The sequence below is a fragment of the Bombus bifarius genome, unplaced genomic scaffold, assembly GCF_011952205.1.
Source record: "Bombus bifarius isolate JDL3187 unplaced genomic scaffold, Bbif_JDL3187 scf7180000009440_frag, whole genome shotgun sequence".
Taxonomy (NCBI): Eukaryota; Metazoa; Arthropoda; class Insecta; order Hymenoptera; family Apidae; genus Bombus; species Bombus bifarius.
This window is the reverse complement of record NW_022885118.1, coordinates 1-23,959: the sequence shown is the minus strand read 5'-3', so window position 1 is coordinate 23,959 and position 23,959 is coordinate 1. Positions and strand designations below refer to the sequence as shown.

Genomic DNA, 23,959 nt, shown 5'->3' with positions numbered 1-23,959 from the left:
GACGTGTTAAAACACGCTGCAAATATATTTCTGGCTTTTCTGGGGTTTAACTGAAATATGACAAATAACGTTGTAAAACATATGTACTTATGACTTACAGAGTAATTGAGTGTACAAAATATAATAGCCAGCGATTTAGGGCTTTAAAAGATCAAAAGAAAAGAAAAGAAAAGAAAAGAAGAAAGATAATATGTTGCGGCAGTTTAAGTCGATCTAAGAAAATAGATAACGGGAGGGGGGGGGAGGGCAAAGCTAGTTAATCTGGAAAGAATCCAAGCGTCAATTTCAAGCATTTACAGAGAATCAAGCGGGCTGGTTAAGGTCGTGAGTTGAGCAATTATCACGCGTTAGGTTCAATCAGGTTAGTCCCACGCGAAATTGATCCAACCATGCGAAAACGAGTGTATTCTGATTTCTGTCGCAGATACTTCTGGCTAGTGCACTTCTTTTACGCTTCTCATCGCGACTTTTGACGACTAAAGAAGATGTACGGCAGTCTGACAGTCTACATGAAAATGATCATGATTGCGGTCTGTGTACCGCCTGCCCTTCTTTTTGTTCTTCCGTTAAAGACTGGTAAGTTGATACTGATTAATTATGCGATCGAAATCCTATATAATGGCTACAAAAAATATTTGCATCATTATTCTCGTTTCCTAATGAATCGCTGTTTTAATCAAGTTTTATATTGCATCAAATTTCTGTAGTTACACGAAAGTACTAAATTATAGAAAACTTGATATACACGGATTTAATTAATTGATAAATTAGTCGATATATAGGCATTATTATTTATTATATTATATATTATAGGCATTATATATTAGTAATGTATATATACACTTTTGAATTTTAGCCTTCTATTATTCTTATATCGTTTAAACGTCATTTCAAGCTACAAGCGACTTTAACTCAAATAGCTCGATTTCAAGTTCTAACGTATACTGTAAAGCACACTTGCGAAGTGAAACAGTAAACACGATATGAAAACTCTCTCCCCAGTAAGAAATCGAATATCCAATTTCAATCGTGCTTCATCGATAAAGCATCAATGCTACGTAGAAGCATCGTGGCAGCCGCAATGCGGATCCGTTGATCAAAAATTTCCTGGCACGATCGTTTTCGTAACGCTATTAGCCGTTTCAGTATCAGGGATGTTTTAAAAATCCGTATCGGATTGTACCATGAAGCGCAATAGCGCTTCGTTTATTTATTTACGAGAAGTGCCGATCAACTCGATTGCACTGCTCTTTTTTTTTGTCGAAACATACCTTTCAACGCGTTCACGCTTCACTTCATCAGCTATATCAGAAACGTTACACTAAAGAGTCAAAAGGTTGCCAAATATTCGTGCTTTACCTTTTGTTTGTGTGACGTTCTGTAATTGGTTTTCCAATTCAAGAGGTAATTTATACATTAGTTTTTTCTTTATTTGGTTTACGATTATTTGAAAGAAAAGTAATTACGAGAGGAAACTCTGATAGACTAGCGACAAGCTACGTTCGGAACCGAGCGCGCTGTGAATTGACAATCGTAACCAAACATCGCGACACAGTTCACCACACTATGCGTACAGCATGATCACGCTGAGTGGCGTTGAAACGGTTAACGTAACTGCGCGTACGACCGTCGAATGGCAAAGATATTCAAGCTGAGAATCGTTTTCAGATGCTATAAACAACCGCTGTGCTGACTTTCAAGGAGAAACCATTCGACATGATCTTACGTTTGAGCCGGGGCCTTCGGTTTGCAGTTTCTGCGTCTGCTACAATTCGAGGCTGAAGTGGTGCATATCGATCGTATGCAACCCGCCCGTAGTGAGTATATGCTCATTACTTAAACACTTAACACAACCAGAGAGAAACTAAAGCACACCGTTAATGCAAATAGGGTACACAGCGATTCATCTAACTTGCCTTGAATTACTTTTGCAAAGAGAAACATGGACAGGAATAATTCTTTGTTACGAGTCGTTTAATTTATTCGTTCGTTAGAACGATTGGTCTGACAAATTCAAAGTCTTGTTCCGTATAAATATTTTTAAACAAGCACGTCATAAGCTTTGTATATTTTTTTATCGCAACGAAACTGTTCAGAGAAATGTTGAAATTATTAATTACAAAAGAAGACATTTACGTTGTAAAAATGTTAGCGAAAACATTTGTGAAAAAGTTACTTTGTTATAAATTCTACAAAAGGAAATATTGAAAATCACGCCCCATTTATTCAGTTGCACGTATGAAAAGTATTTTGCATTCGCGCAAAAAAATCCCTTAAGGATACATATTTTATAATAATTGGAGTGTCAAAGTTATTACGCGGATTGGCGTACCTTAACCACGTGCCTTTTAATGAAACTAGGTTATTCATTTGTTATTCGTTCCTAACTTTCAACTTTATGATTTTTGCGGAATAAAATTTTATATTCCGGTTCAGTTTATAAATGATTCATTTTGAATTGAATAAAATTAGAGTTACAGCAGTGTAATTTAACAAAGAACAAATAATCATTTGTACTTTATTAAAATGTTCTTTTAGCGTCTCGTTTTAATATTTCTCTAATAATATTTTGTTAACCGTTATATTTAAATGAAGGTTTTCAAAGCAGAGACGTACTTTAACGTAGGAAATGGACGTACATTTATAATGAGAATTCAGAAGCAAAAATATTTCATACAAAAATAAATATTCCCCATGTGTAAATAGCTACGTTATGACTTTTATATGTATCTAACGTTTTTCCATGCAAGGTAACGTATATTTGCTTCTTCGCTTCTTCGCTTCTGAGTAGTAAAACCTGGCATTCATGCGGCTGATAGGTAGTTACGCGCTGACAACGAAAAACATAAAATGAATAAAAAACATGAGCCATCCTATAAAAAAATAAAGCTGCTTTTATCTTTCATTACATATTCGTCAGAATATTGTTAATAAATATTTAAGTTCAGATTTCAGCTTAAATAAATGCATAGGATTGGACATTTATTTATATATGTATCTGCGAACGCTTTTTGACATAAAATTTTTATAACGACTAAAATCACATATTCCGATATTAAATTAATTTGATGAGAATAAAAACTGAATTTTTTAAACGAGATTTTGTATGAAGTTACATTTATTGGGAAAAATTCATTCTTTTATAATATGATAAAACGAGACTCATAGTCTGTATAAATCATTTCATGGAATATTATGTGTATGTACATGTGTTCTACGCTTTTATGATAAAAATGCTAAATGAACATAACGATCAAATGCATCGACAAATGCATTGAACATATCGATTGTTATTTTGAAAAATTGATTATCTTTTATTTGTTTCGAACTACAAATTGATCGAGACATTCGTGTTTGCTAAATTGCGAATTTAACGCAATGAAGTCGTCTGAATCCCTTGCGAGCATGTAAATATAGCGTCGAATTAACAGGTCAATTACTTGAGGTTGGAACTGAAAGAAAGAGAAAGATGGAGGAGGTCTTGCCTTTGAATGCTGGACACTTCTAAAGCCCACAGTTCGCTGAAATTGCCAGAGAATTCAATTAAATGGCAAATTAAACCATTGAACTGAATCTGTTTCCAATCGTGAGCTTGGAGGTTCTACCCTTTGAATTTTTAAACCAGTCAACCTTCTTTTGTACGTATGGTAACGAATATAATTCATAAACTAATGAAGTGTGTAATTCAATTGAAAGCTCTTTTCACTGAATTCAGTTTAGATTAAGAAAAATGATATAATAACGAAATTATCAATTTACAATTTATAGAGCGTATACTTTATTCGAAAGTGAAGTTTATTACTGCAAATATTAGTTGGCTATTTATAGCCTGTTTGAAAAGGTGATTTAATTTCGATTGATTTTCGATAAGTTTTTGTTGGTTTACTCAGGTTAATTAATCTCCAATAAAATAGAAATACCAATCCGGTAGTATAATTGCTTTCTTGCTTATTACTTTTTACTAATTAGCGATGCACGATTCCAGACCAGTAAATATTTTTCCATCGGGAGAAGTCAGGTCGAGAGATGCAAGATTTATACGCTCGTTCTGTCAGTTATCCCAGTGTCTGTTACGCGATAGAAAATGAACGAACTGAATAATAAATGCATTATCGGCATGAAGATTGCTTGATGTAGGCCACCGCTTTTTTTCTATCCTTCCGATACCATTTTTCTTTACTTTTTTTTTTTTTTTTTTGCGAAACACTTTGCTAGTCGTGAGAAGCAGCAATTCCCTTCTGCGAATCAATTACGGTTCAAGAGAAATTGTATTATAGCCTGGAACGTATTCAAATTATCTTCAATTATTCTCGGCTGTTTCCATTTCCATTCGTCTCTTGCGTAAGTACTCGTTTGATGTACGTACATCGTGAGACAATAATCGTTAACACCTTTAATGTCTTCAGTATTATAGAATAAGACGCGAAAATACGTTGAAACCTGACTTTTAGATTCGCGAGACTCTATAAGGCTTCGAAAGTCTCTTGTTTCAGGCCGAATAAAAAATTGTAGATGAAGAATTACATTGCGAGGTCTGTTAAGGAAAATTTTAAATCGTATCGTTGTAATAGGATTATTTCAGCGAGGGAAATTACGTGTTGCGTGCGAAGCCACGAGCTTTCTTTCAGGCTAATATATATAATTGTCCTATCGAACTTTCCATCTAAACCATTGCGCTCACACGTGGATTTTGCATTTCAATTTTCTTACTTACAGTCCAGTCCAGTGAGACCAAGTTAAATTTTTCAGCCCTCCGAGGTAGAATATGTTTTATAGAGAGACGTACAACGCCATGAAAGGGAGACAGATCAATAAATTGGGTTATCTTTAAATTACTGACAATCATTTCATCGACGCGGTTTCACCGACACCGAGTCCCCCGGCAACGTCTGTCAAAGCTTATTTACCGATACACTGAACCACAATCATTTTACCGACCTCTTCCTTTGCTGACAGTTATTATACTCGCTGTCATATGTTATCGTTGATTATACATCTTTATTTACAAATTCGTTCCTGTGTATAACGAAACAAAGGAAGAAACGAAAATGATACGTTTCATGACTCATTGTTAAATTATTAATTAACGAGAGTCACATATCTACATGAATGCTTTGAAATGTCAGTTATAATTCATGAAAATGGATACAAGCCATTTTACTATACATAAATATAGGAATATAAGATGCTAAGTAATCTTCCTAAGTAATCTCCTCCAGCTTTTTCTAGTTTGATCAATAATTATTAGTACATGTTAGGAAAATAAATAGAATTTTTGTTCTCAAGCGAGGTATAATTTAAATTTTGTATGTACACAAAAATGTTAAATTAATAATGATTATAATAATCAATAAACTATGATTACAGAGGATGGGTTTTTTGATAAAATGACATTCTGACAAATATATATAGATCGATATATATATATAGATATAGATAGACAAATATATAGACTCTTACAACAGTAGTTATGAATGAACAGTAGTTATTGTATCAATTCCGTTCTTCAGAAGCTTCATTTGTGAAAAGACAATTCGCCAGAATATGGATTCACTGTAGTTATAGCTATAGGATTTCAATCTAGTTGACAGACTTGCTTTACGTAGAGAATATCTGTCTCTTGTTCTACCTTATCGCGATTCTCTTCTCATCTTATACGCTTTGTCGAGCAAAGTAATATTGGCATATATCTCGGCTCTGGTTACAATCATTAGTTTCCGCCTAAACGGTTAGAATCACATAGCTCGCGCTCTACTCTCGTTTATTCACCATTCAGGCCATATGGTCGCATGCGACGAGTTTTATGTTAATTCCGACCGATTACAATACCTTTCTTTCGTTTACAAGGAACGACGAGACTGGCAGTTGCGTGATTTGCAATGCAAAAGCCGCGATATCTGCACGATAACCTAACCTCAACCGATTTTGTTGTACTATTCTTATGTGGACTTCGTTTGTACCACTTTCGTAACAAAAATAGAATACGTAGAACACAGCATTCCGTTATGCGATATTGTCGACTCCTAACATCCGAAAAATCAGAGATAATTGTTTTCCCTACAGTTGTACATTTGTGTGAAAAATTACGAACGTAAAGTTGTTTGGTGCATGCACAGTCCTCCCCTACCCTGCATTTGCGTGGACATGCTAGAAAGATTCACTTTTCCACGGTGAAACTGTATGTATTATAATTTCATTTTTACAAAGGTCGAACATCCTACTATGCATAAATTTAATATTAATATAAGCAGGTTTCCTGTTAAGTATTACATCTGACGTATAAGCACACGTGTGTACGAGCCTTGGTTTTAAATGTCTTATAGTAGACACCGAAAAGATTATTCAGTTGGATATCTGACTCAACATCAATATTTTACTAGGAGATAACATGTTAAGAACACGTTGGTGGATGGCATGGGAGATGACGAATGAAGACATACTTCTGTGAGATACATAAAATAGTAGTCAGAACGTATTTTGGCGCTTGGGGACAGCAACAGCTGGTGATACTGTCATACACCTCCATTTATAAACTTTCGAAAATCGATGTGACCTTCAAACTTTAGTGTATTCTGTTTCACAGCACAAAATGTTTCCGAAACGTACGTTTATTGTTACAATGAAATTGACTAATGGCTCTGAAATACTATCCTTGAAAAAACAATGGGGGAATTGGAGCAAAAAAAAGAAGGAAATAAACAAAGACCTTGTTGATTCGTAAAAATAAAATATGCTACAGGAAAAACTTTTTCCAACTGATTGAGATGCGACAAGCTTTAAAAGCTATGACGCGAATCGAGCGTTTGTCTACAAGAGCGCATTTTCGGTGGATATATAGATATACATGTATATGTGACGAAATATACTAAAGCAATATTGACCCTTTGTCGCTGAAAGTATCAAACTACAAAACTTCCTTTCAAATTTTCAGAATAAGGAAATCAGGATCATGATAAATAATTGGAACATACTTAAAAATAATATATCTTCTCTATAAGATAATGAATACATTGGTTCATTTAATTTTTATGGATATTCAAACGCTTCTGTGAAATAAAACGTCAAGATTAAAGAGTATAAAATTCATAGCTATGAAATAACTAAAACTCTGATGTATTATTAAAAATATACGTTAGGTTCTATGTAGTGATACATACAAAGATTACATGTACAAACCCATAATTAACACAATGCTACCGCACCCATTCTGCAATCTACCTTGCCCAAAACACTCTTCCAGTCACCTCCAAACTCTTCAATTCTCTCCACCTAACCACCCACAAACCATTCACAAACATGCAATTCTCGACAAAAGAAGAACTTGTCGTCAGTTGTCCTTAACATCTCGTTCATTCATTTGGTCCCTATCCCCCTATTTCCTCCCACTGCGATGATCGCACTACATTTTTCCACGTCTCTATTCTATTCTCTGGATGACCTGAATTCTCGAGCAGTCGAGTGACGATTGATCTGTACAATTGATTGATTTCTGTTTACTACAGCCATGCAGGAAATTTCGTCTTGGAAAGCGATGTTGTGATTTCGAATGCTTGGACCATGTAAAAAACATTACCGGAACCGGTGAAATTTATGTCCTTGAGGATGAGAAATCCTCCAGCTCCTCGACTCACCAACAAACGTGATGAGCTCAATGGTGCTGTTGCGGCTATTTTAATTTTTCAACAAGGATCCAGATGGCGCCGTGGACGAAATTCAATCATTATAAACGTCAACGATCAACATCAGCCATCAGGCAATTTCATATTGGTGACTTATTTCTTCTGTGTTATTTCTTCTAATTTTATTGTTAGTTCTTCCATTTGTATTCCAAAAGATTGAACTCTTTTTACGTGCGTGTGTGTTTTTCTTTTTTTTGTAACTCGTCGAGTTGCAATTCTAATTTTTGCACTTCCTCCTTCATGTCCTCTCTGTGCTTCTCGAACTCTTGTGTCGTCCTGTCTTTGTCGGAACATTCTACTTGAAGATCAGCGAGTTGATGCTCGGGATCGTAATTCAATTTTTGGTCATTTTATTGCTGTCATTTTATCAACTTCTTTCTTCTTCTTTCTTTTTTTTTTTGAACTTAAAATCTTGATTTAAGGTTTGTGTTTCACTATATGATTTATTATTATTAACTAGTTCAACATTATTTTCAGTAGATTTTTTTTTCGCGTGATTTTTATACTTATTTAAATAGTTTAACATGAGCAAATGCATCGTACGTCAGATATACCATTTTTAATAAATTGTCGCCTTTACAACTCGAGTTACCTCTGAACGGGTCGCATGATTGATCAGTAAGCCATGAGTAATTATGCAAATTCAGTATTTTTTTCATCTATCTATCTGAATATTATAACAAAGACTTTACATTGAATATTTTATTAAAATTGTAAGTTTTTCATAAACGCTTCAAAATCCACAGTCTATTGATCAACTCCTCTATCCTTTCTCTTTCTCCTCACTAAAATAGATAAATTCCTAATGTAGTTTGTGGATAATATATTTTTTTTTTTCTAAAGCAAATCACATTTATCATCTGATATATTTTTTGAAATAATTTCTGTCTGTACATTTTCTTCTTTTCCCTTACTCCTCTTTCTCTTTCTAATTAATTCTTTTTATTCCGTAAAATAGTTTTTGTATATTCAATTTTGTTAAGTGCAATCCTTATTTCTGATAACTTACTTTTATTAGATAATTCTTGTGAATCTTCTACTACATCTTCCATATCATTTTGAGTGCGGCTTCTACCTTCAGTAAATTTAATATCTTGAACCGTATCATTAATTTCAATAGCTCTTTCGGTATCAAGTAAATCGCACTTATTATTTAATATACCTTTTGAATTGACTTCTGTCTCTGTAGTTTCTTCTTTTGTATCTTCTTCGAGTTTTCTTCGTTCTTCTAATCCACCCTTCTCATTTTCTAGGATCTTCCTTGTTACGCCGCCTAAAACATCTGCACGCCAGCCCGCGCCAGCTCGCGCCACCGGACAACAACCAGCCTGCGTAACGTCACTTCGACCCTCAATAAACCTAAGGACCCACCATATCGGAATATATTAAAGGTGTAATTTTGTCCGATTAATTATAATTTATTAATAATGGATTGAAAATACAGATATTAGTTAGACAGAGAAACGATGTTTGATTAACAGGAAAACTAAATGCAACGCTCGTATTTACATCAAATAACTTGACAACTATTTGGTAACTCTCTCTCTCTCTCACTAGCAACTCTAACACTCGACAACACTCGCAACTCAATTCTAACGACTCTATGCTTCGACGTCTCGATCAACTCTGAACCTCGCCAATGCATTCCTGCTCGGTCCTGCACACACACACACACACACACACTTTTCGGCTCACATACTCTGGCCTCTCGATTGCCACTCCTTGAAATATGAAACCGTACTTCTGTTTTGACGCTGCTTATCTTTTCTCGCGTCGCTGTTACTAGGCGCTCTTGGATGTAAACAAACCACAAAAAGACGGCGTACACGGTGTTTTCTAATTTCAGCTGATCTCCAATCAAAGTTATTCTACGATATTACATTATCGTATAATAATAAGCTTTTAATCGTTTAATAATAACTCGTCAAGTAGAAATTCCACACGAAGCATTGTGAAGAATAATACTTGAAGAAGATCTATGTTCTTACGAGATTGGCTGTGTACAAGAACTTTGTTGGATAGATTGTATCGTTTGACGAAAATTTTATTGTTGAAAGTTAAGAAAGTTGGAAAGAAAACCCACGCTGTCTCGAAGATGTCTTGTTTTTCAGATGCTGTAAATTGACAAATAACTAGATATTAGTATTGACATTATTTGATGTCATATCTGACCTTAATGTATAAATAAAATCAATCTAGGAATTAATGAAATTTCAAACATTTTTTCTAAGAAAACAGAAGTTTTGTTCCTCCTAATGAGTATCACATGATGCAATAGAAAAATAATTTGACATTGAAAATCGTGTCAAGATGAATTTCGAAGCTATAAAATCGTCTTAAAAAAACGCTGTGATAAAAAATTTTTTGACACCTTGTACAAAGGTGTATATCAACGTAACTGTACCTGTATGTCTATATTCGAGATTATTTATCTATTCAAGATAGCAAAGTAAAAATACTATATAGAGGATTTAATTAATGTGTGGATCAACGTATGTATCACTATATGTAACAATAATATTGACTGTATATGTACGTGTGTAATAAAAGATTTCCGGTTTACAATGTTTACGATACTGATATAAAAATACCATATAGAGGATTTAATTAACGTGTATATCTACGTATATATCATTATATGTAACAGTAACATTATGTGCATATGCGTATAATATTGGTTAAATGTTAAATGTTAATATTGGTTAAATGCGTTAAAGTGAAATGTTATTTACCTATTCAAGATAGCAAAGTAGACATACCATATAGAGGATTTACTACTGTTAACACTCGGTATTCTCGTATTCAAAGTATTTAACCAAATAATTTGGGAATCCAGCGGACGAGCTTGTATTTAATATGATTATATTTAATATAACAACTTTACTCAATATACGCGTAGGATTTTAAATGTCATGAGGGTTGCAGCGGACTCAATTTTAATGTACCTCGATATCTTAGCTTCTTACAATATCCTAATAAAATGTCATTTATCGATTACAATTGTCCTGTCGTATTTTATAGTGTTTGCTTTATAAATGTGAACTTTATTCAAAAAGAGTTCATCGATGATTATCCATTACTGGTTGTTAATAAACCTGAATTATGCACAAAGGAATTGCCGTTAATAACTTAAGATTCTCTGCCCGTCGTACAGGGTACACATAGTAATTATTCTCGACGATCGTAACGTTTAAATCCAATTCGAGCTTATAGTCCCATGCGAGTTAAACAACGACAATAGTTTGAATTTCTATTTGTTCGTTTGTCGTCTGTTTATACCCGGAGCACCTGCTGTAAACCAATACAAAATTTATTAGATCTATAAATAACACATATAAAACTTATTAATTTATAATTAATATAAAATAGGAGAGCACGAAACTTCCTATTTTATGGATATGTTAAATCTTTGTAAAAAATACCATATCATTAGTATCATTTTAATCGTTCTAAAGGATTTAGCCGCATAAAGCTGTGACCCTTGGAAGAATCGATGTTCACGCGTGACAAATTGAAATTGTGCGAAGGTTCCGGTACGAACATCACAAGCCGAACATCGATACCAGGGGCACAGGCACATGTTCTGGGTTCATTATATATTTATAAAAGGCTGACGATTCAGTAGATGGTCCGGGTAAATTTAAATTGTAAATGAACGCATTGCTGGTTTCAAGTAAAAGCCTGGATAAGAGCGGATATGGTAGGAGAGTCTGTCGTGGAAAGGGGAACAGGCCGCTTTTATTTGTAAAGTTTGAATCTCCTCGATATTGAAGATGTTGAAGCTGCAAGTATGTATTTCATTTTAATCCATTCGAGACCGAGATTTAATTGTAAAACGATACCTAGGTGTCGGTACGATCTGAATGTTTAGTTGGAATGATTCTGTGTTTTACTCTCTCCAGGGTATCCTTTTCATACTTTGATTTTAAATCGATGACAATCTTAAATAGTATGCCTCATATTTGTAATATCGTGATGTAATATGTTTACAAAACGTGGACAATAGAGATGTTAATCAGACAGAAAAGACGATTGTGGCTTAACTTGAACTATTCATACCAAACGTACAGAACACAGCGCAATCCACACTCTCTCGGCAACGCCACTCGCAACCTCCGTCTCCGCTCGACTCGCACTCGGCTTCTCGACTCGCACTCTGTTTCTCGACTCGCGCTCTGTTTCTCGACTAACTGTTGTCGCATTCCATTGCCCTTTTCCTAGGCCCACCGCACACGTGTTCTGCAGACGCTCGTGGCCAGGGTCACGTAGGTCTTTTCCACGAAACTATGCACTTGAAAATACCGATGACACATTGATGGGCCCGACGGCGCCTCGGCTCTCGCGACACTGTTCATAGTTCGTCCGATATTGCCCAGACCTTTCGTCCACGATACTACATATTTTTAAAATATAAAATTATATACTATGTTATTCTATAATGTATTATGTACAGTTATATATATATATATATATATATATATATATATATATAATAATTCTATATTGAAAAAAATATGAAATTAACATGATATATACATTACTACATAAGTTATATATAAAATATGTATATTATACCCTTGCCTACTGACTGATATGAATTTCTTTCGGTCTCGAATGCGTTAAAAGAGAGCGCAAAGAAGTCGAAATTACTTATTGTAATTAGTAAAACGACCTGAGAGACAGACAGATACAAGAAAGAAGGAATATTATATTAGCGGCATTATCATGTTTTTGCTCTCTTTAATTCTTTCATCGAGACAGACAATCTACAGGTATTAATCGACCAATTTCTCCAAGCTGATAACTTCGAATTGATGTTTATATATAAGAAGTGTTATGTGTTAATCTGTCTAAATGTTTAAAAGGTGTTATAAATTAAATGTTGTTAAACGATACTCGTTTCGTCTCTTCATGATACTTACTGGCAATACCGAGTACAAATATGATGTTCTTTGAAAATAAAAAATGGATTTGAAAACGTTAATGCACGTAAATTAAATTTGGTTTGGACATATATGACACAATTTGTATGGACAATGAAGAGTACGAATCTACGAATTTCGAGATAAAAGTATTGATATATGTATCGATATTTCTGGTCGTTACAATATCTCTAATCAATACAAAGTTCTAACTGAATGTTAGAATGTTAAACGTTAAAACGTTTAAAACGTTAAAATGTAATAATAAAGTATAAAGTATAATAAAGTATAAAGTATAATAAAGTATAAAGTATAATTTCGTCTGTGGTATAATCTTTCTATTCCATTTTGTTACGTCGCACCGCGAGCAATATGGCAACCAGATGTCACCGGATACTCGCAGCGTATCCTCCATAGTTTCAAGTACCTTCCATAAATCTCATAGATTTCCTAGAAAAGGTCCTTCAAACCAAACAAACGTCTGTTTCCGAAGAATTTCCAAAGACTATTGTCTACCACGGCGTGACAAGGGAAAGTTAGTTTTTCTCACGTATGCTGCAACTTTCCTCCCACTAACCACTTTCTCTCGAGGGCGGTTAAGACCCTTCGTTAACCAATTAACAACGAAGCCACTTCCTTCACTCTCCTAACTAAAATCGTCACCTACAAATCCGATGGTCCCGTGCGCTAGACACACCCATCCTTAGTTTTCCTCCGAGACAGCATCGTCTCCCAAGACAGTTCTGATTTCACATCCTTCGAACGGTCAATATCCTTCCATCAGGTAGGACACACCCACAGATCAGTCACTCATTCATCTCGTACATATTCTCAACGCGAGAATTGATTGTAATTTCAACAAATAAATAAAAAAAAAAAAATCTCGTACATACGCACCAGCGTAACTGCCTTCGTTATAAGTTGTTGGAATAAAAGGTGAAATATAACTTACTATACTGTGTCATATTCATTTAACCACCTCTTATCTTAACCGAAACAGGGGAACGACTACTTCGCGGCGTCGATTCACCGAATCGTAGCGAGAATTTACGCCTCTCGCTACTGCGTCTCTCCGCGAACGGTCGTAACACATTGATCGACAGAAGTACTAAACTCTAATAACATAAATTTATATATTTTCTATTTCCCAGCCACCAGTTTTATAGATTTTTCTATCTTCTGTACTACTTTTATCCCTTTTATTTTTTCTTACATGAGATTGTTGTAAATTTAATATCATTTGTTCGCAATATTTGTTATTTATCTTTCCTTGAATTTGAAATTTCGCGCTTCAATGTTGTGTGTTGTTCGACGTTTTATCGAACGATGTTTATCGAACTAGTTTACGAATACATACATAATCATTAAAGAATCTATAAACCTTACTAGTTTGTTTTTACTAAGTTTTGTTACAGAAAACATGTTCTCATAAGTTTTCAACTTTAATTTATGGAAATTTATTAACCTTAAACTATAAAATCATTCAATGAGTCTTTCCGGATGTTTTTATGTAGTCATAATTTCACATATCAGCACAGCTCCACCAAGAGGATAAGAGTTACATGGAAGCAACAGAGGGGAAGAAGAACATATAGAGATCTAAAGGTTATTTTTGTCTCATTCAAGTTTCTGTTAACCGGCTTGGAAATTTCCTGTGCTTGTTTCGACTTTGAAATCTTAAAAAAAAAATTGTAAGTAAATAGTATACATATAGTATATATATCCTAAATCAAAGTTTCTCTTTATAAATAATAAACCGTTTAAAAACTGTATTTTGTATGTTTTTTCCTTATTCATAATTAAATAATAAATATGAAATACTTCTACAGAAAGCCGACATCCTTCAATTAACCGAACAGCAGATGATTTAAAAATTAGTAGTTGAAAGAAATAAATGTTATTACATGTTCATAATTGATCGATAAATTTAAGTATACAATTAGAAAATGTTTCTTCTTTATTGATAACTAAATAATACAGATAAGATACAAGATACTTGTAGGAAAAGTCGGCGCGTCGTTCAATTAACGGAACAGCAGAGGATTTGAAAATTAGTAGTTGAAAGAAATAAATGTTATCATATGTTCATAATTGATCGATAAATTTAAGTATGCAATTAGAAAATGTTTCTTAAGTTTGGAAGAATATATAATCATGCTGAATGTTTTGTAGTTACGAAAGTTGTCTACAAACATACATTGTACATACGACTAGTAATGGTACTAAATTACTGTTAGAGGGTCTTGGGTGTATAGAACCATATGGTTAAATTAATACTAGAGATAACGAATCGTGCGAATGTAATTAATATTTTGAAATGCGTTGTTTGCATTAATTGATAGTTTTCTTATAAACTTTTTTATAAACAATTTCATTGCTATAGAAAAAAGATAAATGCCGGTAATATGTCTATCCTACTTAAATAGAAAGTGCAATATTTTGTTATAATATTTGGCGCAAGTTTATACATTATTACATCCAAAAATAATATTCTTTTTATATCTAAGCTATATTAAAATATAAAGATACAAATAGCTATGCGAGTAGTTAGTAGTTGATGCTTTTTACTTAAATTGTCTTGTACTTCATAATTTGTAATAATATAATTCTTGTCATCAATGATTCTTTGTTTTTACTTTGTATATATTATACTTCCAGGAAGATGCCGCTCTATAAATTGACTTACTTCCCAGTTACGGCATTGGCAGAACCAATCCGTTCTTCTTCAGCTATGCTAGTATTCCATTTGAAGATGAACGTATCAAAAAGGACGTCTGGCCAGAAATAAAGCCCTGTAAGCTTAAAATTTAAAGAAATTCTGTTTCTTAAATCTCATCTTTCCTAATTTAACTAAAGTAGCTAAATAAAGTATAACACAATTATGCAGAGTATAACAGAAATTATTGTTTACTCTCCATTGCTCTATAAGATATGTGGGAGAACAATAGGTATTGTTAAGGAGACAATGCCCTTTGTTTGCTGATAAATTATCAGTAAATTAAATTATATCTTTCCAAAACAGATAACAGGAAGCTAGATATTTAAGAAGCATCATAATCTGTTTGTTCGATAGAATCTTTGATTCTATTAGTTGTATGTTTTTAGTGACTCCTTATGGCCAGCTTCCTATGCTCGTAGCTGATAGAAGGAAGGTTGCTCAGTCTACAGCTATTTGCCGTTACTTAGCCAAACAATATGACTTAGCTGGAAAGACTGACTGGGCAAATCTTCATATTGATGCCACTGTTGATACTATTCATGATATTCGTCATAGTGAGTATCCAGTGCTGTTTTGCATAAATCTTATGAGAATCTTGATAACAGATAGCACATATCTGTTCAGGTATTTATTAGTTGAAATCCGATTTAATATTTGATTTAATCGAACGATACACGTATGTCAACAATACAAGACAAAGGATTAAAAAGGATTGTAATTCTATCTTCAGTATCATTTAAATTTCGCACAACACTGTATTCAAATTAGTATAACATTAGCGAATAGTATTTAACTGAAAACAAATTTTCAGAAATTGCCGCCTTCCACTATGAGGAGGACGAGAAGGTCAAAGCTGCAAAACGCAAGGCTGCTGAAGAGACGCTGCTGTTCATTTTAGAACGTTTGGACCAGCAAGTGAAGGAAAATGACGGCTACTTCTACGATGGTACTCTCTCTTGGGCTGATTTAACATTCGTTGCTCTGCTCGATTATTTGAACTTTATGTACAAGTCTGATCTGATCGAGAATTACGAGAATCTGAAGCTGCTGGAGAAAAAGGTCCTCCTCCTTCCCAAGATCAAAAACTGGATTGAGAGACGCCCAGTTAGCGAATTTTAAACTTCACGATTGCTTATGGTTTTATAAGCGTTTAAAGATTGCGGTCTTAGTGTGTTGAGAGAATGAAGAACGAATCGTGTTGATGGAAGTTTGTATGGAATATACTGATTGCTTTTAACATTCATTAGTTCCAGTTATTACCGATATTTTTGTCATTTAGTTAGGGTTTTCCCTTTAGATTACGTTGTGATAGAGAACTATTATTTGTGTATTCCTGTTAGAATTTAATCCTGGAATTAGGATTAATATTCTGTGGAAGACACAATGTTTATGTTGAAATAATATAATGTGATATTTATTAAACAATTATTTCGAGAGTTATAAATGTGCGTTCTGGAATGTAGACAGTTGGCTAGTTATTCACAGACTGACTGCCTTAGTGACCTGTGGCGCTTGTAAAGATTTTGAACCCCCACTCCCTATAATGAGTGTGACCTGAGTAGATGCCTGTGTAACGTCACGTGCCACGGAACCTTCTAGCAGCTTCTCGATACAAAGCGCTACGCTGTCAAGGCGCGACACCGACGTGCCCAATGTTCCATCCATATCCTTATGTTTCTTCCGCCGAGTTCTCGGAAGAGCATGCACGCGTCAGCCGCCGCGGTACATCTAACGAACGTACGCTAGTGGGGATGGCGCTGGGCAACGAATGGAAGAATCTGTACGATCAAACACTCTATCCGCATGCGACTGATATCGTTGTATTCCAACAATTCCTACAGAAACATACGAACTATATAAACTGTTGACACGATGTTGTGCTTTTGTATTATAGAGATAATAATAAAACCATCAAACAATCATTAATTATGTTTTTTATTATATTCATTAAGAATTGAAGATTACCTCCTTGGTGATCTTGATAATATCGTATTTTACAAATGTTGAACAAAAAAAATGTATGATTATTTTATTCAATACGTTATGAGGGTTGCTTTAAAAAAAATACGAGTTACATATTTCTTTGAAAAAAGTATGATTTTTGTCGATACAATAATGTTCTTCTGTTATCGCTTTAAAGTTGAGTACTTCGTTGATTACACGAGAGAACTCGCCTACAGCAAATAAGATACGACCGTGTGTAAAGTAATTAATCTGTTTGCTCGTTGCTAGCTACACATAAGGCTTGCGTAAAAAAAGATATGCATTTCAGTTCAGGCGGAGAATTATGTAGGAAGTCATTTTGTCGATCAATAACTTAGTTAATAAAAGATCAAATTTTCATGTACATAAATGTAAGTAACGTTCAAGTATTAATCATTACATACAATTTTTGTATAATTCGATATCTTGGTCACTTACATCTTACAAATGATATACAGATAATATTTATGAGATACATTGGAGCTATCTTTTAGTTAACGCCATTTTTTCTTGTTTTCTCTGTACTTTTACTATTCTTCCAAAAATATCAAAGGATCGATGACTTCAAATTAAACTAGAATTGCTTCGGTATATTGTCAACCAATGGCTATTTGTATTCACATCTATATCAAAGGAAAACCGATTGCAAAATTAATTACCCTTGCAACTCCGCAATCTGAAACTATGTGTGATCGACCTTGAAGATGACAAATCTCAATGTTTGAAGTAGTACAAAAAGATGATAATTTAATTTCGCTTTATCAAACTGTATAAAATTTGTATACACATACAGAAAAAAAAAAACGGAGTTCAAACATTAATCAACATGAATTATCGGTTATTATTGCTGAGTAATTATTAGGATTAGAGTTTTGGAGTATCGATCGTATCGAGTTTTAACTATCGGTTTCCGCAATTTATTGTTTTTCTAAATTATGTCTAAATGGTATCAGTTTTTGAATATTTTATAGTTTACACTCCAACATACTGACGTAAGCTATCGAAAATAATTGTAAATTATGCAATATCATTTTTTTTATATTTCATAATCTAAATTTCAATCTATTTTTTGTATTTAACATCCCTTTTTTATTGTTCGTGTTCCGTCTTGTACGTTCTTCAAAAAATCTTAATTTCTTTTTGGATAAAATCTTGTGTGAATTTACAAAAAATACGATTCTTCGTTTAATTTTTTTCCCTTATTGTCTTTACATATTTGGAGTTTAAACGCGTTATAAGTACGTTTTTTTTTAACATGATTACGTAGAATTCTTATTCTGAATAAATTATTTGTTTCCGCTTCATAACTGTTTCTAAATTACAGTGCATTTAATCTTGAAATGCACAGTAAAATTTTATACTTTTTACGTTCTAAGGAATTTTCAGGATCGGTTAAAAATTAAATTACAGTAATGGTAATACTCAATATTAATGTCAGACGTGGATACTTCACTGTTTCGTATAATAATTTGTTATCTTGGCATCGATCAAGGTATTTAATATACAAAGCGTACAGATTAATAAGAATTATAATTAATCCTTCTTCTATAGTATTCACCGTTCTTTTCGAGCTCGTACCATTTCAAATAGACTTTCGAATAGATTTCAAAGATTTGTCTGTTCAAATAAAACGCGATCTTTTTTATTTCCCTATCAGTCGTCCCGTTACTGTTCCGTAGTTTCCAACAGATTACAGATTCGTTTAAAAAACATTTGTAACGAAAAACAAACCCACTCGCAGAAATGTTATTCAATATCGCATTTATAACTTTCATAGACATCCTCCTCTCATTGCTATCATTGTAAACAGATTGAAACTTCGTTTGCAAACACTCGCGATTAAAAAAAAAAAGAAGAATTAATCTTAAACAATTTTATCTTGTGTTCCATTTATAATTTTCATAATTGTCTTCCCGACGTTGTATCATTTTAAATGGCTTTTTTCTATCCATCTATGTTGCAGCGAGATCAACGGTCCTAATTACTAAATTGCACGATGTGTTCATACAAATTCACTTTTTATGAACGCGATGAAACGAAATGAAACCTAAGTAGAGATTTGTTTTCTCATCAAGTATAACGAGTTTTATACTTTGGATAGATTGCCTCGTTGCGAGAAGGTCTTAATCGTTTATAATTGCGATTAAGTAATTGCAATAAGTCATATTTTTAAGAAACGTTCTCACATGCTGTCACACACTCTAATTAGAAAAGGATCATGAAACATTAGGTTTATGATATTATTTGTTTGTAAATCTTCCTGCTTCCGGAAACTTTTCTAAATATGAAAATATTTATATACAAAATTAAATATTTTTTTCAATATCAACACTTCTTGCGTTTATGTTGTCCTAGTCAGAATTATATTATTTCGTGTATCCTGTTGCTTTTTATATGATAGTCCTCCCGTTGGCCGCGGCTTCGTTATCAAGCCTGAGGCCCTCGTCACTAGTGTAACTATCGACAATAAAGGTACCCCACGCGCGACCGGACGATGGAGAACTTCAACGCAGAACCGCTACCTCCCGCGAGCCCTCCCCGGAGCTCGGACTCGGATATTCAGACTCGACATATATATTATTATATATATTATATATACTATTATATCTATATAATATATGTATTTATATCTATAAATATATGTATAAATATATCTATTTAAAAAAATAAAGTTGACCTTCATATATCGCCAATAATATCGCGTGCGTAAAAAGAAACTAATTACATTTAATTCTTTTTTTACATTTATTTATTTTTTATTATTATTTTTTTCACAACTAATTACATTTAATTATTACATTTACATACATTTAACTATTATTACATACATTTACATACATTTAATTATTATTTTTTTCATAATTATATCTCGTTTGAAATATTTTTCGACATAATTAATTGTTTCAAAAACACATATTCCAGCCTTCTAAATGATTTATTTTGCGTATTATACGAATTATTCCATCTATAAATAAATTGTTCTCTATACACACAAACACGCACACAGTCTGTTAATTACACGAGTTAATTGTAACATTTTTCTCGATAAGTTGACAGAGCAAGAAAAATGAGCGACGAACATACCTACAAACTAATCTACTTCAATGCCCGTGGTCGTGCCGAACATATACGGTATATATTTGCATATACTGGCATCGAGTATACCGACGAGAGGATCCCCGAAGAACTCTGGCCTGAATACAAGGATTGTAAGCGTGAAGAATCGATTTTTACTTTCATCGTTCAACTCTCAGATATCTACCATTTACTCAAACTTTTCTGTATATAAATCTTTCGTTTCACGTGCAGGCTAAACTTACTTAAAGTAAAATTTCATGCGGAATAAAGTCGAACTTTTCATTAAGTTTTGCTTCCGTAATATCGTGTTTATCGAATACCAACTTAATTCACTTACGATTCTCGAATTTTTGTGTTGCAATCTTTATTGTTTTCAATGAATCGAAGCATTTCGAATATTTTGAGAAAACCGTAAATAGGTGACTTAAAATAGGAATACAAAAATACTTCTACGTTTCTCGTTAATTTAAAAACTTTTTAGGACTTGTCGAAAAAAAAGGATAAAAAATTGAAATCAGTTCGGAAATGAACAAGAACACAGCTAAAAAGTCGAAAGAACAAAGCAGACATAAAATTCGATCTTCCGTTGCGACATTTCTATCGTAAATAGTATAATAAAAGTTTTACGCAGCATAGTCTTCGATATAATCTTATATGTCGCTTGCAGATAGAGAAACAAAAAATCAACGTAAATCTGTAAATCAATCCTGTCAGTGTAAAACACAAAATTACGTTCGCAAGAGACATTCGATTTATATTCCTTGCATTTCAGTTTTCATTACAAGAACCGTGTACATTTTCTAATATTTTTTCCGTGTCTGGTATTATCTTTTATCCTTGATTTTAAAAACTTTAGGTTCTCCCCAACAGTCAAAAACACGCGATACCCTGTCCATCGTAATCGTAAGAAAAGAAAAAAGGAGAAAGAAGACATTTCCGTATTTCTTTACTAGGCCATGTTGATTAAAACCGAAATGATTTCGATTCATCTATTCACAAGAACGTAACGGCCTCGGAAGCTGTGTTGTGATTTCCTATCGATCGTTTCCCTCTACACAGTGTTCATATAAGCCATGTTTGTTCTTAGCAATGTCTTATAAAAAGCTGCCTGTGCTGGTGTCACGGTGGTCGTGAGAACGCAACGAAAGGATGGTTATGTCTCACATACCTTGGCCAGCAAAATGATGGCTAAGCAGTAATAGAAACCCTATGTGACCAGCATCCAGCGATAGCCCCTCCACAGGAGCCGGGTCCTTGATATAAAAAAGTACCTCTCGAGTCGTTGTAAGAACATTCTTTTCTGTGCTGTTTGACCATTCTGTATCGTTACTCTGTCAGTGTTCAATAAATTTTCTAATAACAATCAAAATTTAAGTACGAATTTCTCACCTTGCGTGCGGAACGCGAAATTACCCCGAATCGCCGTGACAAAATTGGCGATCCTGCCAGGATCCACTCATCGCATCAAGAGGAAACTTCAACGGGAACTCTACGGATTCTACAGCGAAGGACCACGGTCACCTCCTTGATCAAAAGAAGGATCTGCAAAGAATCTCGGTAAGCTGGCTTTCGTACATTATCGAAACCGTAAGCCTGAAATACGTTCTGAAGATAGTGACTCTTCTTCCGCCGAAAGTGTCATATTTCTCAGCATGAACCCAACTGACAAGAGTACCGCTAAACAAAACGAACTAATCGCTACCCTGATTGAACAATTTGAAAGCCTAACTCACGAGTTTAGAAGCTTTAGAAACAGCACCGATCAAAACATTAAAAACATAAAAGAATTTGCGGAAACTAGCGATAGAAATCGCTCTAAAGAAATACGCGATCTTGCAAAAACCATGGAAATAAAATACGACACCGAGACTGACCAGTCGCAAATAAACGCCCATTTAGAAACCGCTGCTGATAACGTAACGGATGACGAAACTGACGGACCGAACACGTCACAAAGACCACGAGCCGCATCTAGCCGCGCCGCGATTAAACCAATAAACAACTACAACGAAGATCGAGGGCTCGAGGCAGATAAGGCCATACGAACTGTCGAGACACTACGAGGTCGAGATGACGTAGGCGTTGAAGATTTCATCTTATCGGTCCGCAAAGCAAGAGCTAGGTGCAAGGCAAGTGACAGAGAGCTATTATTAGATCTCATACTGATCGAAAAGATTACCGACAACGCGAAACGAAACATACGATATCTAAAAATCAACTCGTTCGAAGACTTATATTCATGCTTAAGACAACACGTATTAACACCAACAACTATTAGCAACTGTAGGGACAAATTAAAGAATTTAAAACAAGGGGCAACAGAAAGTGTACAATCTTTTAACTCCAGATTCCGACAACAGCTAAACGAATTAAATTATGCAGTCCAAAACGAAAACCGCACACCAACAGAACGACGCGTAGCTATAGATATTGAAGAACGCGAAGCACTTAAAACATATTTGCTCAACTTACGATACGAGATAGGACAGATGGTGGTATCTAGCGATCCAAAGAACCTGAACCTTGCCCAACAACTAGCAGCTGATAGAGAACAATGGTTACGAGAAGCAAATCGTGTTGCCAACCGCCCAAAGAATCAATCTCACAACATTACATTAGTATCCAAGCGAACTACTACCGATTCACAGCCACAAACTTCTGCTCAGCTACCTAGCAGACCATTAGACGACCGCATGAAACCGAAGTGTCCAAAGTGTTTACGAATTGGACACACAGCCGAAAAATGCTACTCTCGAAATTTTCCATTCGCCAGCCAAGGAAAGATTCCACCTCGAGTAAACCAAACAACGGAGAACCCAGAGGAAGCTTACCTCGAGTTAACTGCACCACCACCGGAAGATTACTATCAATCGTACTGCAACGAAGAGACGGAGGAAGAGCCAGATTCCTCATCGATACCGGAGCAGGAATCAACCTTATAAAAGAAAAAGCCTCACTAAACGTCCAAACTTCTAACCCAAAAACCTTCCTAATGGGAAGTGACAAACATACCACTAACAAAATTTGCAATTTAACCATGCTCAAGAAAAATCATCAATTCTACGTAGTCCCTAACAACTTTCCCCTAATCGAAGATGGAATAATCGGACTCCCATTCCTTACAAAGTATCAATACAGCGTCACTAACAATAAACTAACCTTAGACGAAATTATATTACGATTCCAGGAAACCGATAGCAAGATAAGACCAGGCGAAACTCTAATCTCAGCCCAATACATCGAAGGAAAGCCCACAACAGTATGTTTCATCGACACTGGTAAGCAAATCTGTCACATTACAAACGAAATAGAGAAACCCGATAAACTAAGCCAAATTAATAAATTCGCACAAATAATACGTACCAAACATATTGATCCAGAACTTCGAGAACCCCTTGAGAAAATCCTCATCAATTACTTAGACGTTTTTAATATGGAAACAGACTCATTACCATGTACCAATTTGACAGAACATACAATCACACTCAAGACAGACAAACCTATAAACATCAAATCTTATAGACCGCCCGAATGTCATAAAAAAAGGAAATCGAGACTCAAATCAACGACATGTTAGA

General features: G+C 34.4%; 2 protein-coding genes and 1 pseudogene across 2 annotated transcripts; all 3 read left to right on the top strand.

Annotated features, from left to right (window-relative positions):
* Positions 1-414: 414 nt before the first annotated feature.
* Positions 415-7,804, top strand: LOC117215197. Its single transcript, XM_033461610.1, has 3 exons — positions 415-576; positions 1,669-1,817; positions 7,503-7,804. Exons 1-3 carry the CDS (start codon positions 486-488, stop codon positions 7,641-7,643), a joined length of 381 nt encoding a protein of 126 aa, XP_033317501.1. The 5' UTR covers positions 415-485; the 3' UTR covers positions 7,644-7,804.
* A 7,459-nt stretch (positions 7,805-15,263) lies between these two features.
* On the top strand, positions 15,264-16,580 carry LOC117215196 (annotated as a pseudogene).
* Positions 16,581-21,726: 5,146 nt separating this feature from the next.
* On the top strand, positions 21,727-23,378 carry LOC117215198. Its single transcript, XM_033461611.1, has one exon. The coding sequence runs from the start codon at positions 22,034-22,036 to the stop codon at positions 23,321-23,323; it is 1,290 nt and encodes a 429-aa protein (XP_033317502.1). The 5' UTR covers positions 21,727-22,033; the 3' UTR covers positions 23,324-23,378.
* The last annotated feature ends 581 nt before the right edge of the window (positions 23,379-23,959 follow it).